The sequence below is a fragment of the Paramisgurnus dabryanus genome, chromosome 9 (assembly GCF_030506205.2).
Source record: "Paramisgurnus dabryanus chromosome 9, PD_genome_1.1, whole genome shotgun sequence".
NCBI classification, from domain to species: Eukaryota; Metazoa; Chordata; class Actinopteri; order Cypriniformes; family Cobitidae; genus Paramisgurnus; species Paramisgurnus dabryanus.
Genome location: NC_133345.1, coordinates 13,781,473 through 13,795,384, shown reverse-complemented (window position 1 = coordinate 13,795,384; position 13,912 = coordinate 13,781,473). Strand labels below are relative to the sequence as shown.

General features: G+C 36.8%; 2 protein-coding genes across 2 annotated transcripts; one reads left to right on the top strand and one right to left on the bottom strand.

Moving 5' to 3' along the window:
* Positions 1 to 2,228: 2,228 nt before the first annotated feature.
* Positions 2,229 to 6,108, bottom strand: cox4i1 (cytochrome c oxidase subunit 4I1). Its single transcript, XM_065275751.1, has 5 exons — positions 6,028 to 6,108; positions 3,137 to 3,213; positions 2,876 to 3,040; positions 2,659 to 2,790; positions 2,229 to 2,536 (listed from the first exon to the last, which is right to left on the bottom strand). The coding sequence occupies exons 2-5, from the start codon at positions 3,210 to 3,212 to the stop codon at positions 2,400 to 2,402; spliced, it is 510 nt and encodes a 169-aa protein (XP_065131823.1). The 5' UTR covers position 3,213; positions 6,028 to 6,108; the 3' UTR covers positions 2,229 to 2,399.
* Positions 6,109 to 6,341: 233 nt separating this feature from the next.
* emc8 (ER membrane protein complex subunit 8) lies at positions 6,342 to 13,424 on the top strand. Its single transcript, XM_065275750.2, has 5 exons — positions 6,342 to 6,815; positions 9,537 to 9,613; positions 9,695 to 9,764; positions 9,860 to 9,954; positions 12,411 to 13,424. Exons 1-5 carry the CDS (start codon positions 6,609 to 6,611, stop codon positions 12,568 to 12,570), a joined length of 609 nt encoding a protein of 202 aa, XP_065131822.1. The 5' UTR covers positions 6,342 to 6,608; the 3' UTR covers positions 12,571 to 13,424.
* The last annotated feature ends 488 nt before the right edge of the window (positions 13,425 to 13,912 follow it).

Genomic DNA, 13,912 nt, shown 5'->3' with positions numbered 1-13,912 from the left:
AATGGGAAGTTGCTATAAAACGGGAGGGTTTTGTTGTGACAAGAGGGGAAACTCCGATTCGTTTTTGAAAACAGCCACTAGATGGCACTTCAGTAGCGCGACCAACATAGGAATGAAAATTCTCACAGCCAATTCATTCATATTAAAATTAATTTAATACCTAATTACATAAAATACCCAAATACGTAAAAATTACATAAACATTTTGTACTAAAGTATATTTTACTTAAGTTAAAGTAAAAAACTAGATGTTTAATGTACTTAAATATTAAATATAAAACAAAAAATTGAAATTATGAAATGTAGTGGAGTAAAAATTATGATAATATGCTTTGGAATATAAGTTTTCCAAAATAAACACTGATAAAATACAGATACTTGAAAATGTACTTTTATGTAGAAAGTAAAACACTTAAGTAGTGTCTGCCTCTGTCAATATGCCATACTTAAAGAGCATAATACAAAGTATTTTAGGATGAAAACAGTATTTTTCAATGTGTGGCAGCGTCCTGTATCATAACTAAATCTCTGCCGCTTATAACAACTCAAACCGTGTGAAAATCCGGTAAAAATTAGGGAAGTGATGATTACTCCTCATTAGAAATGAATGCAAGGGAGCGCACTGGAGACCCATCCAAGATGGCGGCCGCCCGATACGTCAGCTCCAATAGGCAGCTCAGCCTATTGTGTCTACGTATATAATGTCTATGGGTCGAAAGATTTAGGTGCAAAATGTGTCAAACTAACGCGTTATCTCGTAGTTTAAATTACGTGTTTAACGTACATTACGTGTTTTTGTGAAACAAGTTATTTTGTGCTGGCAAAAAAAATCACACTGAACAATGGAGATTTAGCACCACCTACTGGTGTGGCGCCCTTAGCCTTGTAAGTTGCAGTATTGCATGTCTTTAAAAATAAATAGAGCAGCAAGCCCTACATATAATAATGATAGCATAGCATATGCTGTGCAAAATCACTTTTGCATTACCCTTGTGGTCTAGGTCAGGGGTTGGCAAACTTTTCCTTTCACAACCCACTATACAGGTCTAATCTATTTAAGGGTCCCACGACTCCCACCAAAAGTGTGCAGGAAAAATATAGAGTTTCTTCTCTTAGGAGCAAGTACATTTTTTACTTGTCATTGTATGAAGAAAATTTTATTTTAATTTCAATATCAAAATATCTTATGGCATGACTATCAATCCTAGTATCATTACTAGCCATTAAGTTTTTGTCATTCACCAGCCAAGTACCTTTTCATGACCCACCTTTTATACTGTTGATTTTCCAGACAGCTTTGTCTAAACTCAAAATATTATTTAATATTCTGCCAAAAACATTTTTTTTTAAATTAAAAGAATTCCAGCACACAGACAGACAGATTTAATTATTGTGAGTCTTTGTTATTAAAATTATTAGATAAATACAAAAAAACTAAACCAACATGTTATGTATACTACAATACCGGTACTGACATACTGGTGATGTAAAACATGATTGTTGATATTGTGTTCATACACATAATCTGAAATAATTCAATTATTTAATTAAACTTTTCCTTAGCCACAATTGTTACAAACTCTTTCTGCTTGTCTTGCGAATACAATTCTTTGACCAAACATAAACGACACTAAAGATGAATTTGATTGATAGAAAAATTCCAATAGATACAAGTATAAACCTAACGGTGGAAATCCATGTTAGCTTTTACATTGTTATGCTGTTAAAGAATGTCCAAGGCATATCGGAAATACAAGATATCTCTTAACATCAATACAAACATCATATTATGTCAGGAATCATTTGTCAAATATGAAACATAAACAAACTAGTTTTAATAGTATTGTTTTAATATTTGTTATCCCATGTATCTGGCAGAGTATCTATACTAGGTCTACCTTTGAAGTGGATCCAAAAAGTTCATCAAACAAGAACAGGTATTAGGTATAGGTTTTAAGACACTTTTATGAAAGGTTTTGATCCACTTCAATTGTTGACTAGTGTATTTTGATTCCACATTAGGGCATTTTGAGTTTATATCTAAAATTACAGACAAGGAAGTAAGATTCCCTAATTAAGGTTAAAATAGATTTTAAACAAAAAGTTTACTGTATTCAACATCTATGTCCCTTTTGGCAGCAAGAAACTTTTTTTTAGAAAAAAAATATTCCCAATAGGCTCAGAAAGACTGTTTACATGTTTGTGTGTAATGACAATAAGGCAAGAGCTGTGTTACATAATGACATTTTATTTTTATAATACACTGGAGCCTTAAGAGGAAGCAACCTTCCAAAATGTATTCAGAGTCATCATGTGAGCAAATAAATACAGACTTATCTGTTCATTAGTTAATTTATTGAGTTGTGCAACATGGTCCAACAGATTTAAGAAACATTGATTTATTTCTTCCAGGTATTGTTTTCATAGTCCCATTTAGCTGAAAAGCCCTCCACAGGGTTGATCCTCATGTCAAGCATTCTCTGTAATTCTTTCTGCTTGTACTCAGGGTCAAATGTATGGGGAACATCTCCAAAAACTAAAAGGAGACAAAACACAACATTATGCCAATAATAACAAAATCTTTGGATTACAAATTATGTTTTGGCATAGATAGTATTCAGCAGTATTGGCGATAATTTTGTTTCACTAAAAACTTACCATACTTTCTCTGCCACAAGACAACAAGGCCAGTGAATCCCATAAAAAAGAAAATTCCAGCAACTACTGATTTCCATTCGCCTGTTCCCTTTCCCATTTCAGCAAAGCTTTCCTTGAAGCTGATGCGGTACACTGAAAATCATTGATCAAGAAATTAGCATAAAACCAAGAAAACAACCCAAAAATCTTGATGGTTTATAGTGGTCATATCACGCACATGCAATCTTTTCCTCTTTGGACAGAGCAGCCCAGGAGCCTTTCTCCTTCTCTATTAGAGACTTCTGCTCAGCACTCAACTGCTGCACAAACTTGATGTCAGGAAGAGGACTCTCTCGTCGATCAAAGTATGCAGGGAGTGCGTAGTCCTCCACCTTAGCAACTCCTAACATCAACAAAATCATGACACACTCCATTCAATAACTGGTAAGCAAAGATTTCTTTATTATCAGAAAGAGGAACTCTGTTGGCATTTACTTACCATGTCCACCACGAAGGCAGATGGAAGTCGACAAGGCCCGGTTACCAAGAAGACGAAATGCTCGTGTCGCCAACATCCTGTGTATGAACAACATGACACATTCATATGTATGGTACACTTAAACTATTATTTGCACATTCTTGGGTATATTTACACTAGAGATAAAATTACATTAAAACATATTTAAGCAAAAACACCATGCCATCCATGTATTTTTCAACACTAGAGGTCGCACTGACATATCTAAAAATGTAACAGTGCCATTCTTTTGTCTCACACAGAATAAAGAACTTAAAACAGGTTAAGAACAACATGAAGGTAAGTATATGATGACAGAATTTAAATTTTTATGTGAACTATCCTTTTAAGCATGATTTATTATTTTGCATCAGACCTACGCTGCAGCTATTGTTGACGGCTGTGCTTAGCCTTGTACCTCATCAAAAACTAACACATCAATCTTCGGACCAAGTTCAGCAGCACTTTTTTGCAACAAAAGTGTCTATTTACCACCATTACTGCTGATGCATCTCCAACAAAGCACACAACAATCTGCTTCAACTTTGGCTTTTGCCTTGATACTGTAGGTTACAGGAGTAACATGCATCTGTAATTGCATGTCAACGCGAACAACGACGTAGAAGTATTAATGAAAACTGATGCATAGCCTATACGGCACTGGTCCAACACAAAAGGATAAAAAAAACAAAAAAATTATTGACAGACTGTTGACAAGTTAATATTCTTCAAAATTATTCAGTATTGACCATATATGTATTGTGTACATTCATATCAGAGCAATCAGGGTTTAAACTGGGCCGGTGTCATCCAGGGTTATGCCCCGGCACATATGCTGGCGGTCCCACTATTAGTGTACAAGTACCCGTTGGTGCTTATGCACTGACACTAGGCAAGCAACGTGGTATCAACTCCTACATTTAACCCCTAATTTAACCAATCAGATTAGCAACAGGGTGGGACTTTCGCTGAACTGGTTTTGGAAAATAATTCCACACATGGCAATCGCAAGTCTATGAATGTTTATGCTATTGTTTAAATTACATTTAATTTAGGTTTTGCATGGACTGTCTACATTTATGATGTGTGTTTTATACATGACTGCAAGTAAAAAGTTCATTTCCTTCTGATGATCCAATTTCAATGTTTTAGAGGTAGAAGATTTTGAAGCACACAATTCTCTTAAATATCACTATATTCTATAGCATTAGGATTTGTGTTTACTGAAATGACTAAAGTAAAGAGATTTAGTAAACGGTGGTGGGATCACGTGAATTAAGCAGTCAGTACAACAGAGCAACAAGCTTATGTTTCGCAGTGCATTGTCAGTGTGGTCACAAAGATTGGTCTCATTTAATGAAATTAATGAGTGATGATCTTAAAGTTTGTGTGACAGAGAATGAGCGGAGCGCTCGCACGCACACTTTTTGTCTTCAAACTGTCTCTCTGCTTTCTCCCTCGCACATATTCCTCAAAACAAAACTCACACGATTATGAAAGGTCGGAAGACCAAATCATATCCAGCGAGAAAATGTTTTCCGTGTTGTTACAGTAACACTTTGTTACAGTTTTGTGATGCCTAGCCGAGTTTAGCACACAAAAGCGTCTGATTGGCAAAATTACTACTTTGAACCAATAAGTTTAAATGATCGGTTGAAACAACAGATCTGTCCAACAATGAACTTACACATCACTGTAATGGTGCTTGGAAAAGATTTGCCATAAATAACCTATTAAGTAAATGCCCTATTAAGTCTAAACTAAAAAAAAAAATACTTAAAATAAAATAATTTATCAGGTTTACTATTTTATCCTACAAAGCCACGGTAAAAAAAAAAAAACAGAGCAAAGAGCAAGAAATGATGACAGCAGTGTATCAGGTAATATCGGTGTCTGATAATGCATGGTGTGGAGGATGTTGTAAAACTCTTCAGAAAGACCAGTCATCATTTTTCAAAAAAAAACTTTGGCCTTAGTGACATTTTTACATTTAAAATATCTGCTTATGATGAGGACATTTTGATTATTATTTACAAAACAGAAAATCGCCCAATCTGCATCAAATTTCGGGGAAAAACGCATAGCGCAAGTTTATACCCGGGGCTAAATTCTGGCTGTACACTGATTAAAACTGCTAATTTCCCTGGATTCAAAGATTTGGGATAATGCAAATAAACCAGTAAACAATAAATATTAAATTGTCCCAGTGATTTTGGATGTTTTAATTCAAAAATCGTACATAGTGTTTTCAATGTCAAATTGCCCGTATTCAATTTAACGTAACATTTATGTTAAAAAAATTCGCATTATGTGTCAACTAAATATGAAATATATGTTTTTATTGTTCCTTGTACTTTCTGCATTGGTGTATAGATTAAAAAATGGAAATACAATAGCATTATTTAACTACGTTTAAATAACATGTGACTAGCATAGAACATCATAATGCATCAATACAAACGCTGGGCATTAGCTAAAAAGAATAACTTACATTTACAACGTTAGCTAAGTTAGCCGGCTCACTCCAAGGTCAAAATATCATTGAGCTTCGGTAAACAACTAAGCAATCACCTTCAATTCCACAATACACCAAAGTGCATTCATAACCGCCGTAACTTTAGATCATTGTGTGCGTGTAATCTGCCGCGCTGGGGTTAAGAAATTATAGCACATGTACTGATCTACAGCTAATGCTAAAATAAAGCAGAAATCACCATTCTTCAATGTCACTAATACAGCCTAAATAGATTAAAAACCAGTCGCAAAACACACACAAGGTAGTGATTAACGGTTTCTTAAAACAAACAATAAAGAGCTTTACAGAAATGTCTACACATTTGCAATATTATAAAGAATTTTGTTTCCTCACACACCTTACACTACCGTTCGTCCGTCGCCCGCTCAGTCAGAGAAGGATAAAGGAAGTGACACGGAATACAAGCGGAAATACAACGCAAGGCATTTTGGGTGACAAAATGAAAATACATTTTACATTATGCTTCAATATAATTATACAAAAACACAAACGTAATGTTTAATAAATATCACATATAACTTTAGTAATTTTTCTTTATACTTACATTATTACGATTCAGCTCTTAAACTACTTTTCCTACAGAAACCATTTTGGCTCCGATTCATATGTGCGGAAACGGTCATTTCTGATTCAGGATCAGTTTCCGGATGCACACTCACAATATCATACAGGAGAGAGACAGGGATGGCCGGCTGGCCCAGGATCAGCTGTACTCGTTAGCTCCAGAATGGAGGCAGCTGACGTGTAGTAAACGGGCGTGCGGCGTGTAACATGGACTTTTAATAATCAGGTGCTTTAGTTTAGTGACAGTGTCAGTCAGAGTATATAACGCTTTATTTATCCATACATATCACGGCATCGAGATTAACGCCCCTGTTAAGAGGTTTCGTTGAAGAAAAGAGCATTTGATCTGTAAACATGCCCTTAAAGTTGAGCACTCAGGCGTACAGTAAGATGCTGCTGCACGCCGCTAAGTATCCCCACTGCGCCGTTAACGGACTACTGGTGGCCGAGAAGCTCAAGCGGAAAGACGGCGCGAGAGACGCGACGCTCTGCGTGGACTGCGTGCCGCTATTTCATGGGACGCTCGCGCTCGCTCCCATGTTGGAGGTTGCACTTACACTGGTGAGATATACACTGACATTTATACTGCGCTTTCAGCCATTAACATTTCCAAGCAATGTTCTTACAACCAGCTGCTCCATTTAAAGCTGCAAAATTCCTTAAACCCTTCACTGGCGCCGTTCCATACACGGGAAACTTGAGTTTACTTCAATATTTTGCATCTGATTGCTTATCAAATTGTAAGAAACTATATTGTTGAAAATGTCTTAAGTGTAAGACATTAGAATACATATTTCAAAAGTCTTTGATAAGATAATTATGTAGGAAGAGTAATTGATTCATTATTTAAAAAAGTTTTATCAATAAACGTACATCCTGCTAAATGTCAATGGTAGATCTGCTTTACTTTCATTTTTGCATGTCGGGGCCAGTGGCGGTTGTACATGGAATTACACCCTGGGCGAGACTCCCTTCTAGCCCCCTCAACAAAAAAAAACACAAACTTATTTTATTAAAACAACATGGGTGAAACAGAAAGAAACTTCTCAATTGACCCTCGCTAAGCCCCGCCCTCCTTAGTTATTGTTGCTACACCGGTCAAGCTTTTGCACCTGGCAAGTCTATTACAGTAGGTATGCACCAGTGTCAGACATTCCCAAGGAGATAATTACTCATTTTTGACGAACAGGTGAAAAATCTGAGAGAACAAGACAAAAAGGACTGCAGTATGCATTCAAGGAATATATCCATGACATAATATGCAACCGATTAGAGAATAGTTTTATTGTATTTGTTATATAACGTTAGGTCTCAGCGCAAGCAGCAGCCACCTCATACGCTAACCATTCAAATAGAAAACACACAAATTGAGGAACAGCTGCACAGCAGGGTAAGTAAAATTTGTAAAAAAACAATGATCTAATAATTACAAATCAAACAGTGGAATAAACACAATACATCAGCCTGACCACTTTGAAATAAAAACATTCTTTCGCTTATAGAATTTACCCCAGGAGGGCCACGATCGTATTAGGGTACTTTTTAACAAAATGCTAAAAAAAATGTTTAAGTATGTCATTCAGCCTCCGTCTTGTCTTTAATCGTCTTATTTTATGTTTAAATATATGCATTATAAACAAAGAACTGTCGTTTTTTCCAAGCAATTATGTGCTGAGTTAGCTAGCCAGCTAACATAACATTAGCTTGCTCTGGAGCAAACATATGTGTTTTTTTTAAAGGTACAATGTGTAGTTTTTTAATCAAAATCAATGTCTTTATTCATAAATATGTCCTCATTGGTGTCAAATGACTTCTGCCAATGATTTGACTTTTCTTTGTAAGCTTTGTAAACGGGTTAGGCTTCCATGTCGTTCCATATTGAAAAACTATAATAGCGGAGAGGGACAAAAAGCACTAGCTTCCCACAACCCGTTCCATAACGCATTTTGTGATCAGAACACGTGAACCAGCTGAACTGGACAAGGAGATCAGTGAGTACATAACAGCTACCGTAGTTGCAACATGCATTTGAAAAAGCGGGGTGCTAGGGGGCACTATTTGTTTGAATGCAAAATACCGTTTTACCACTAGATGGGGGGGACCCTACTTACTGTCCCTTTAATCCTGTTGATATTTAGTTGTGAATTCCACACTGCTTGATCCACGGCCGACATTCTCTTCTTGGGTTTTAAGATTTGGGAAGGGAAAAAATCCACCACCCCATCCAAACTCTTAGGATACCGGGGAACAGATTTACACAATCCATATTCACAACGGCATGTTTCCCTCACTCGAATTCTTGTCAGACCCCCGCGCCTAATAACGGTTACTAAACCATGATTGTCCTGAGGCTGTTTTCGGGCATGGCTTATGGAAGGGTCAATTGCAAAAATCCTTCATTTGAACATTTGAAAAACACACTTGGAGTAAAACACCAACGGTATTCAATATTTTACTACTACTTATAATAATAAAGGTATTATTATTATTACTATGTTCTTACCTAAATTTAGACGAATAAATACATGCCTAACTTTTAGTGTGTACACTTAATCTTTGTACGGTGCGTCATGAATGTGTTAGCATTTAGCCTAGCCCCATTCATTCCTTAGGATCCAAACAGGGAAAAATTTAGAAGCCTCCCACTAAACACTTCCATGTTTTCCCTATTTAAAGACTCTTACATGAGTAGTTACACAAGTGATGGCACAAAATAAAAGGTGTTTTTTGAGCTATTAAAAAAATTGGAAATATTGTAGTTATAGAGAACTCTTCTAATAAGTGTTTGGGACTCAGGGCACAATCAACTTGGGCACAAAGCGGCGGTGACAAATCTCACCCCCAAATTACGTGAGTGGGGTTGGATAAGTACTGGCTGCTTAGGGACAGCAACCCTGTAACAATACAGTGGCATGACAACACCGGCCCTCATGGCCAAAAAAACTGACCGGTCCACCGAGAATTCTTCTGGTCCTCCCTATGGCCAATCCGGGCCAGAAAGCGAGGTGAAGAACTGGAAAAATAACACTTGATGATATTTTAACCTTTTTTCTGCCATGGCATGAACGCATGGAATTACATGCAACTGTTGCCAGATGTGAGGCGGAGTTATACACTGTGTCATCAATTTCATTACAAGATTTGTTTTTAATTGATGATTTTATCAAAACACCAACTACACTGACTGTTATTTAGACACAAAAAAATCTGTAATTAAAATCACAAAGAAGCTGTGGTAAAGACTACATTATAAATCTAATAAAGTTGGTTTGCTTTTCTCAGATTGACACATGGTGCAAAGAGAACAAATATGTCATCGCTGGCTATTATCAAGCAAACGAGCGTATTAAGGAGGCCAGGTAAAGTTTTTGCTGTTTATTGTTTACACTGTGATTGTCTATATGCGGTGGTGTGTGTTGTGATGTTTTCAACTGTTTTAGACCAAATCAGGTAGCTGAGAAGGTTGCCACCAGAATCTCTGAAAACTTCAGTGAGGCCACAATGATCATGGTAATTTACTAGTTAGTTATGTCTCATTTAAGTCACAATATTACAACCATAGCATGTGATCTGACAGTAAGTTTGCATTGTTTATCATACTTCAGCTGGATAACAGCAGATTTACAATGGATTGTTTTGTACCCGTCCTCCTCATCTATGATCATCAGGACAGCAAGTGGAAGTGCAAAGAGCCAAGCACGTGAGTATACTTTATAACCAACGGTTATAACCATAAATCTGTTTTATGCCTACCCGAGTGTTTATGTATGTTCTGTACAATTATAAGTAGTTTGCTTTAATGGAATTCATTCGAGTTTGATTTATATTAGATCATAATTAATAGTCAAAAATTAATAGTAAAATCTAAAGATCACTTCATGGTGCCAATATGTTGAGATCACATGCACGTTTCTGTAATTTAAGTGGGTTATACACAGACAGAGATGATGACTTATTTGCGCTAAAATCTCAGCCAGCTAAGCCATTTCAGCTATCATAAAAGGTTACATTTATAACTGGAACTGGCAATATTAACTCTAGGGCTTTTCAAACTGCGCTTAACCCTGGGTTATCTTTGTTGTAAACCCTGATTTTAACCCTAGGTTAAGGATCGTTTCACACTTGTAAAGTAGAAGTGGGGTTATCCCCGAAATTAACCCTGGGTTATGAAACCCTGCTGCTAGCCCTGCTTTTGTGGGGTTAACCCCGCATTGCGGTGTCAAATGCATGCAGTGTGAAACGAAGCAGGGTTAAAATGTTATGACCCCAATTAAACCCAGCTGAAGCAGCTAATCAACGTGTTCAGGGTTGCTTGATTTTTTTTGAATATATGCTCATTTTCCAGCTCCCCCACAGTTTTGGAATCCATTCAGCCGATCTCCGGGTCTGGCGGTACCACTTTTAGCATAGCTTAGCACAATTCATTGAATCTAATTAGACCAAATTAAAAGTTGCGGTTTTCTAGGCAATATGGCATGAGTCAAATTGTTTTGATATTGTCATAAATATGACAATGACTCGGTATTGGCCGATACACTGAGCCCAGGTATCGGGTACAGTATAAGTCAGTGGTTCTCAACTCCAGTCCTCGGCACCCACTGTTCTGCATATTGTGCATGTCTCCCTTATTTAACACACCTGATTCAGATCATCAGCTCGTTAGGATAGATTCCATGAACTGAACTGAGTGTGCGGAGCAGTGGGTCCCGAGGACTGGAGTTGAGAACCACTGGTATAGACCAATTTCGTGTTTGCAAACAGAGATGACGGATTTTTATGGATCCGGTGTTCTGTCGAAGTCTGATTCCCCTATGTTTCCCTTTAGTGCAATGTTTCTTATAGTGTTTTAATCACGTTACGTTTATTTTTTAGATAGATAAAAAGTTTAAATGGCTTGGCTACTGATATGCATGTATGTGTGTAATGTATATGTATTGTTCTTTTTTGCTAAATCAATTATTTTTACTGTCTGAATCGCTAAAAGTACATGTAAATGCAATACTATCATGTATTATATATAATAGCGTTTATTAAATATTTCATAATTTTCCTGTTTTCTATTATTTCTTCCTTAATAAATTATAATTGTAACGTGATAAAAACGCTATAAGAAACACATGGAGGGAACAAACTTCGACAGAACACCGGACATCTTTTCTACTTATTTTCTATTTTAATTATTAAAAGATTTCCAGATGATTTCCTCGCTCCATTCTGTCCGCTTAAAGGCGGAGTCCATGATGTTTGAAAGCCAATGTTTATATTTGAAATCACCTAAACAAACACGCCCCTACCCCAATAGAATCTGGACCTTCTGATGATAGACCCGCCCCACACATACGCAACCCGGCATTTGATTTGATTTGATTGGCTATAAGTGTGTTTTGGTAGTCGGCCCGTCTCCTTTTCCAAACCGTTTTTCAAACATCGTGGACTCCGCCTTTAAGGGCTTATTGTAATCATAAACACCTACGTTTATCTTCAAATGATGTCTTTGACGATGGTATTCTATAAAAATGAAAGCCATCTTTTTTGGCTTTCTTATTCTGACACTTAACAGCACAACAGGACATTTTCTAGTGAGTTATCTTGCTCTTTTCACTCGTGTCTAATTCATTTCCACTGTTTTTCTGCAACCGCATTGTGCGCGCAGCTTGCAGTGACGTAACTGTGATGTCTACTCTAAATTGGTCTATAAGTTACCCTGCTGAACTAGCAGAGCGATTTTTCCCATTATTATTATGGATGTACCTAGAAACGTAAAGCTTAAAGCCCTTCTCCTTTCTTAGTTGTCGATTTGTGACAAAGCTGGCTGACTTTATATGCACACTCTCTCTTTTACATTTAAAGCCCATTACTGAGACTTTCACTTGTGGACAGTGAGTGAATCGTGCATTTCTGAGATGCCTTTTACCCCTTTGCACCTTACATTAAACTCACTGTTCAAACAACATTTATGCTATCAATGCCATTTGTTTAGCTTGTGTTTGAGTACCAGTTATTACTTTTTGGTTGATGAACATTTTGATCAGATCTTAACAACATTAAATGCATGACAGCATCTATCAAACTTTAACATTTTTGATTCCTTGACAGCAGCTCAGAAAGCTGAAAACATAAGAGTGGATGTTATCTTTAACCCTGTTTATATTGCAGTGACTGCTTTGAGGATTGGCTAGAGGCACAGAAAATCACCTCCGCTCTCTTAGAGAGCAAATCATACGAGCATCTGGTGGACTTTGACAACCACCTGGATGACCTGAGAAATGACTGGACCAACCCGGAGATCAACAAATCTGTGTTAGATTTGTGCTGAAGCCGGCCAGAGGTCAAACCTTTTGATAAAGACAGGATGCATGTCTTAACCCTTTTCAGGTCTGCTAACAACATTCTCTCTCACTTGGGAATAATGTGCTGAACGGGAGATTGCATGTGCTGTGTCCTCACGCTTGGGCTTGTCACTATGAGCTAGAATCCAGTGTCAGAGGTTTTATACCTGTTTTCGTAAAGTATTTTATGTAATATAATCTTAATTACAATTTCGGATTCTACCAGACTGATCCATGTTATGTAATTTAATTAATTGCTGAATGTTGTGTTTTTCTTCAGAGTATTAAAAAAGCAGGTAGTTTCTGAGAGTTTGGTTTGATTTAAAGGTGTTGCTTAATTTTCTTTGTGTAATTATTTTTTTCTTTAATTGAAAGAAGAGCGAACAAATGCAAAGATCTGCCTACTTCAATGTTCAAATGATTTCTTTATTTAACCCTGACATATATTCTGTCTGCTCTGCAGAAGTTAAATAGTTTGTTTTTGGTAGATGAAGTACTTGTATTTGGTTAAATATTTTTAATTAAGTAATGGAATGAGATGTGTTGATTAAACAAAAAGAAACTAATAGGCCTATGCCCCATCTCTCTCTATGTTAGAATTAATGTGTGAGATCTTCTTGTATTTGGCTGAGAAGTCATTGGATGGCTCGCCAATGTAGAATAGAAGCAGGACCAAGTGCTTGTAGGGAAAAGTGTTTACACTGAAGGTGCTTGTGTGTTGTGGTTCTTCTGGAGTGATGTCCTTGTTATCAAGCTACCATCGGTGACCAGACCTTATCTGATAACAAATGGCCTTTGAACAATAGCAGACCTTTCAATAAACAGGATATACTGTATGAGCCATTATGTGTGTATCAGTCTTTTGATTGTATGGGTCTTTTGGTTTTAACTTTGGTAAATTCTGATTACAGGAGGCCACAGTTGGAGTAACACATCTAAGCACAGTCAACACATACACAGTTTATAAGAAGTCATGTTATTAAACAGTGCACAGTGATCCCAAAATTGTTTGGCATTAGACAACTAAAAGCCAAAAGAAGTTTGTTGTACAGACTAGTTAACATAAGCCCATTTTAAGCAATACCTTTCACAGGGCTCCTAACAAGGAGATTGAAGCACCAAAAGTGTTTATCATGCACATCAGGCCCGGCTCCAGCAATTTCAGCCTTTTGAAGAGTAGAAAGTTGGAGCTGAAAATTTAACTGCAGAAAGACACAAATACTGTACATCTTCTAAATAACTTGCATTGACTAAAGCAGGGGTCTCCAACCCTTTTGTGAACAAGTCTTCTCAAAAGTTTTTTTGTTTTACTATTTTATCTTATTTTAC

What these genes read in the sequence shown, in the direction of transcription:
- cox4i1 (XM_065275751.1), bottom strand. Translation starts at nt 3,212, where the DNA reads ATGTTGGCGACACGAGCATTTCGTCTTCTTGGTAACCGGGCCTTGTCG. An exon ending in CTGCCTTCGTGGTGGACATG is followed by an intron (nt 3,041 to 3,136) that starts GTAAGTAAATGC and finishes TGTTGATGTTAG; the next exon opens with GAGTTGCTAAGGTGGAGGAC. An exon ending in CAAAGAGGAAAAGATTGCAT is followed by an intron (nt 2,791 to 2,875) that starts GTGCGTGATATG and finishes AATGATTTTCAG; the next exon opens with TGTACCGCATCAGCTTCAAG.
- emc8 (XM_065275750.2), top strand. Translation starts at nt 6,609, where the DNA reads ATGCCCTTAAAGTTGAGCACTCAGGCGTACAGTAAGATGCTGCTGCAC. An exon ending in GTGAGGCCACAATGATCATG is followed by an intron (nt 9,765 to 9,859) that starts GTAATTTACTAG and finishes ATCATACTTCAG; the next exon opens with CTGGATAACAGCAGATTTAC. An exon ending in AAGTGCAAAGAGCCAAGCAC is followed by an intron (nt 9,955 to 12,410) that starts GTGAGTATACTT and finishes TTTATATTGCAG; the next exon opens with TGACTGCTTTGAGGATTGGC.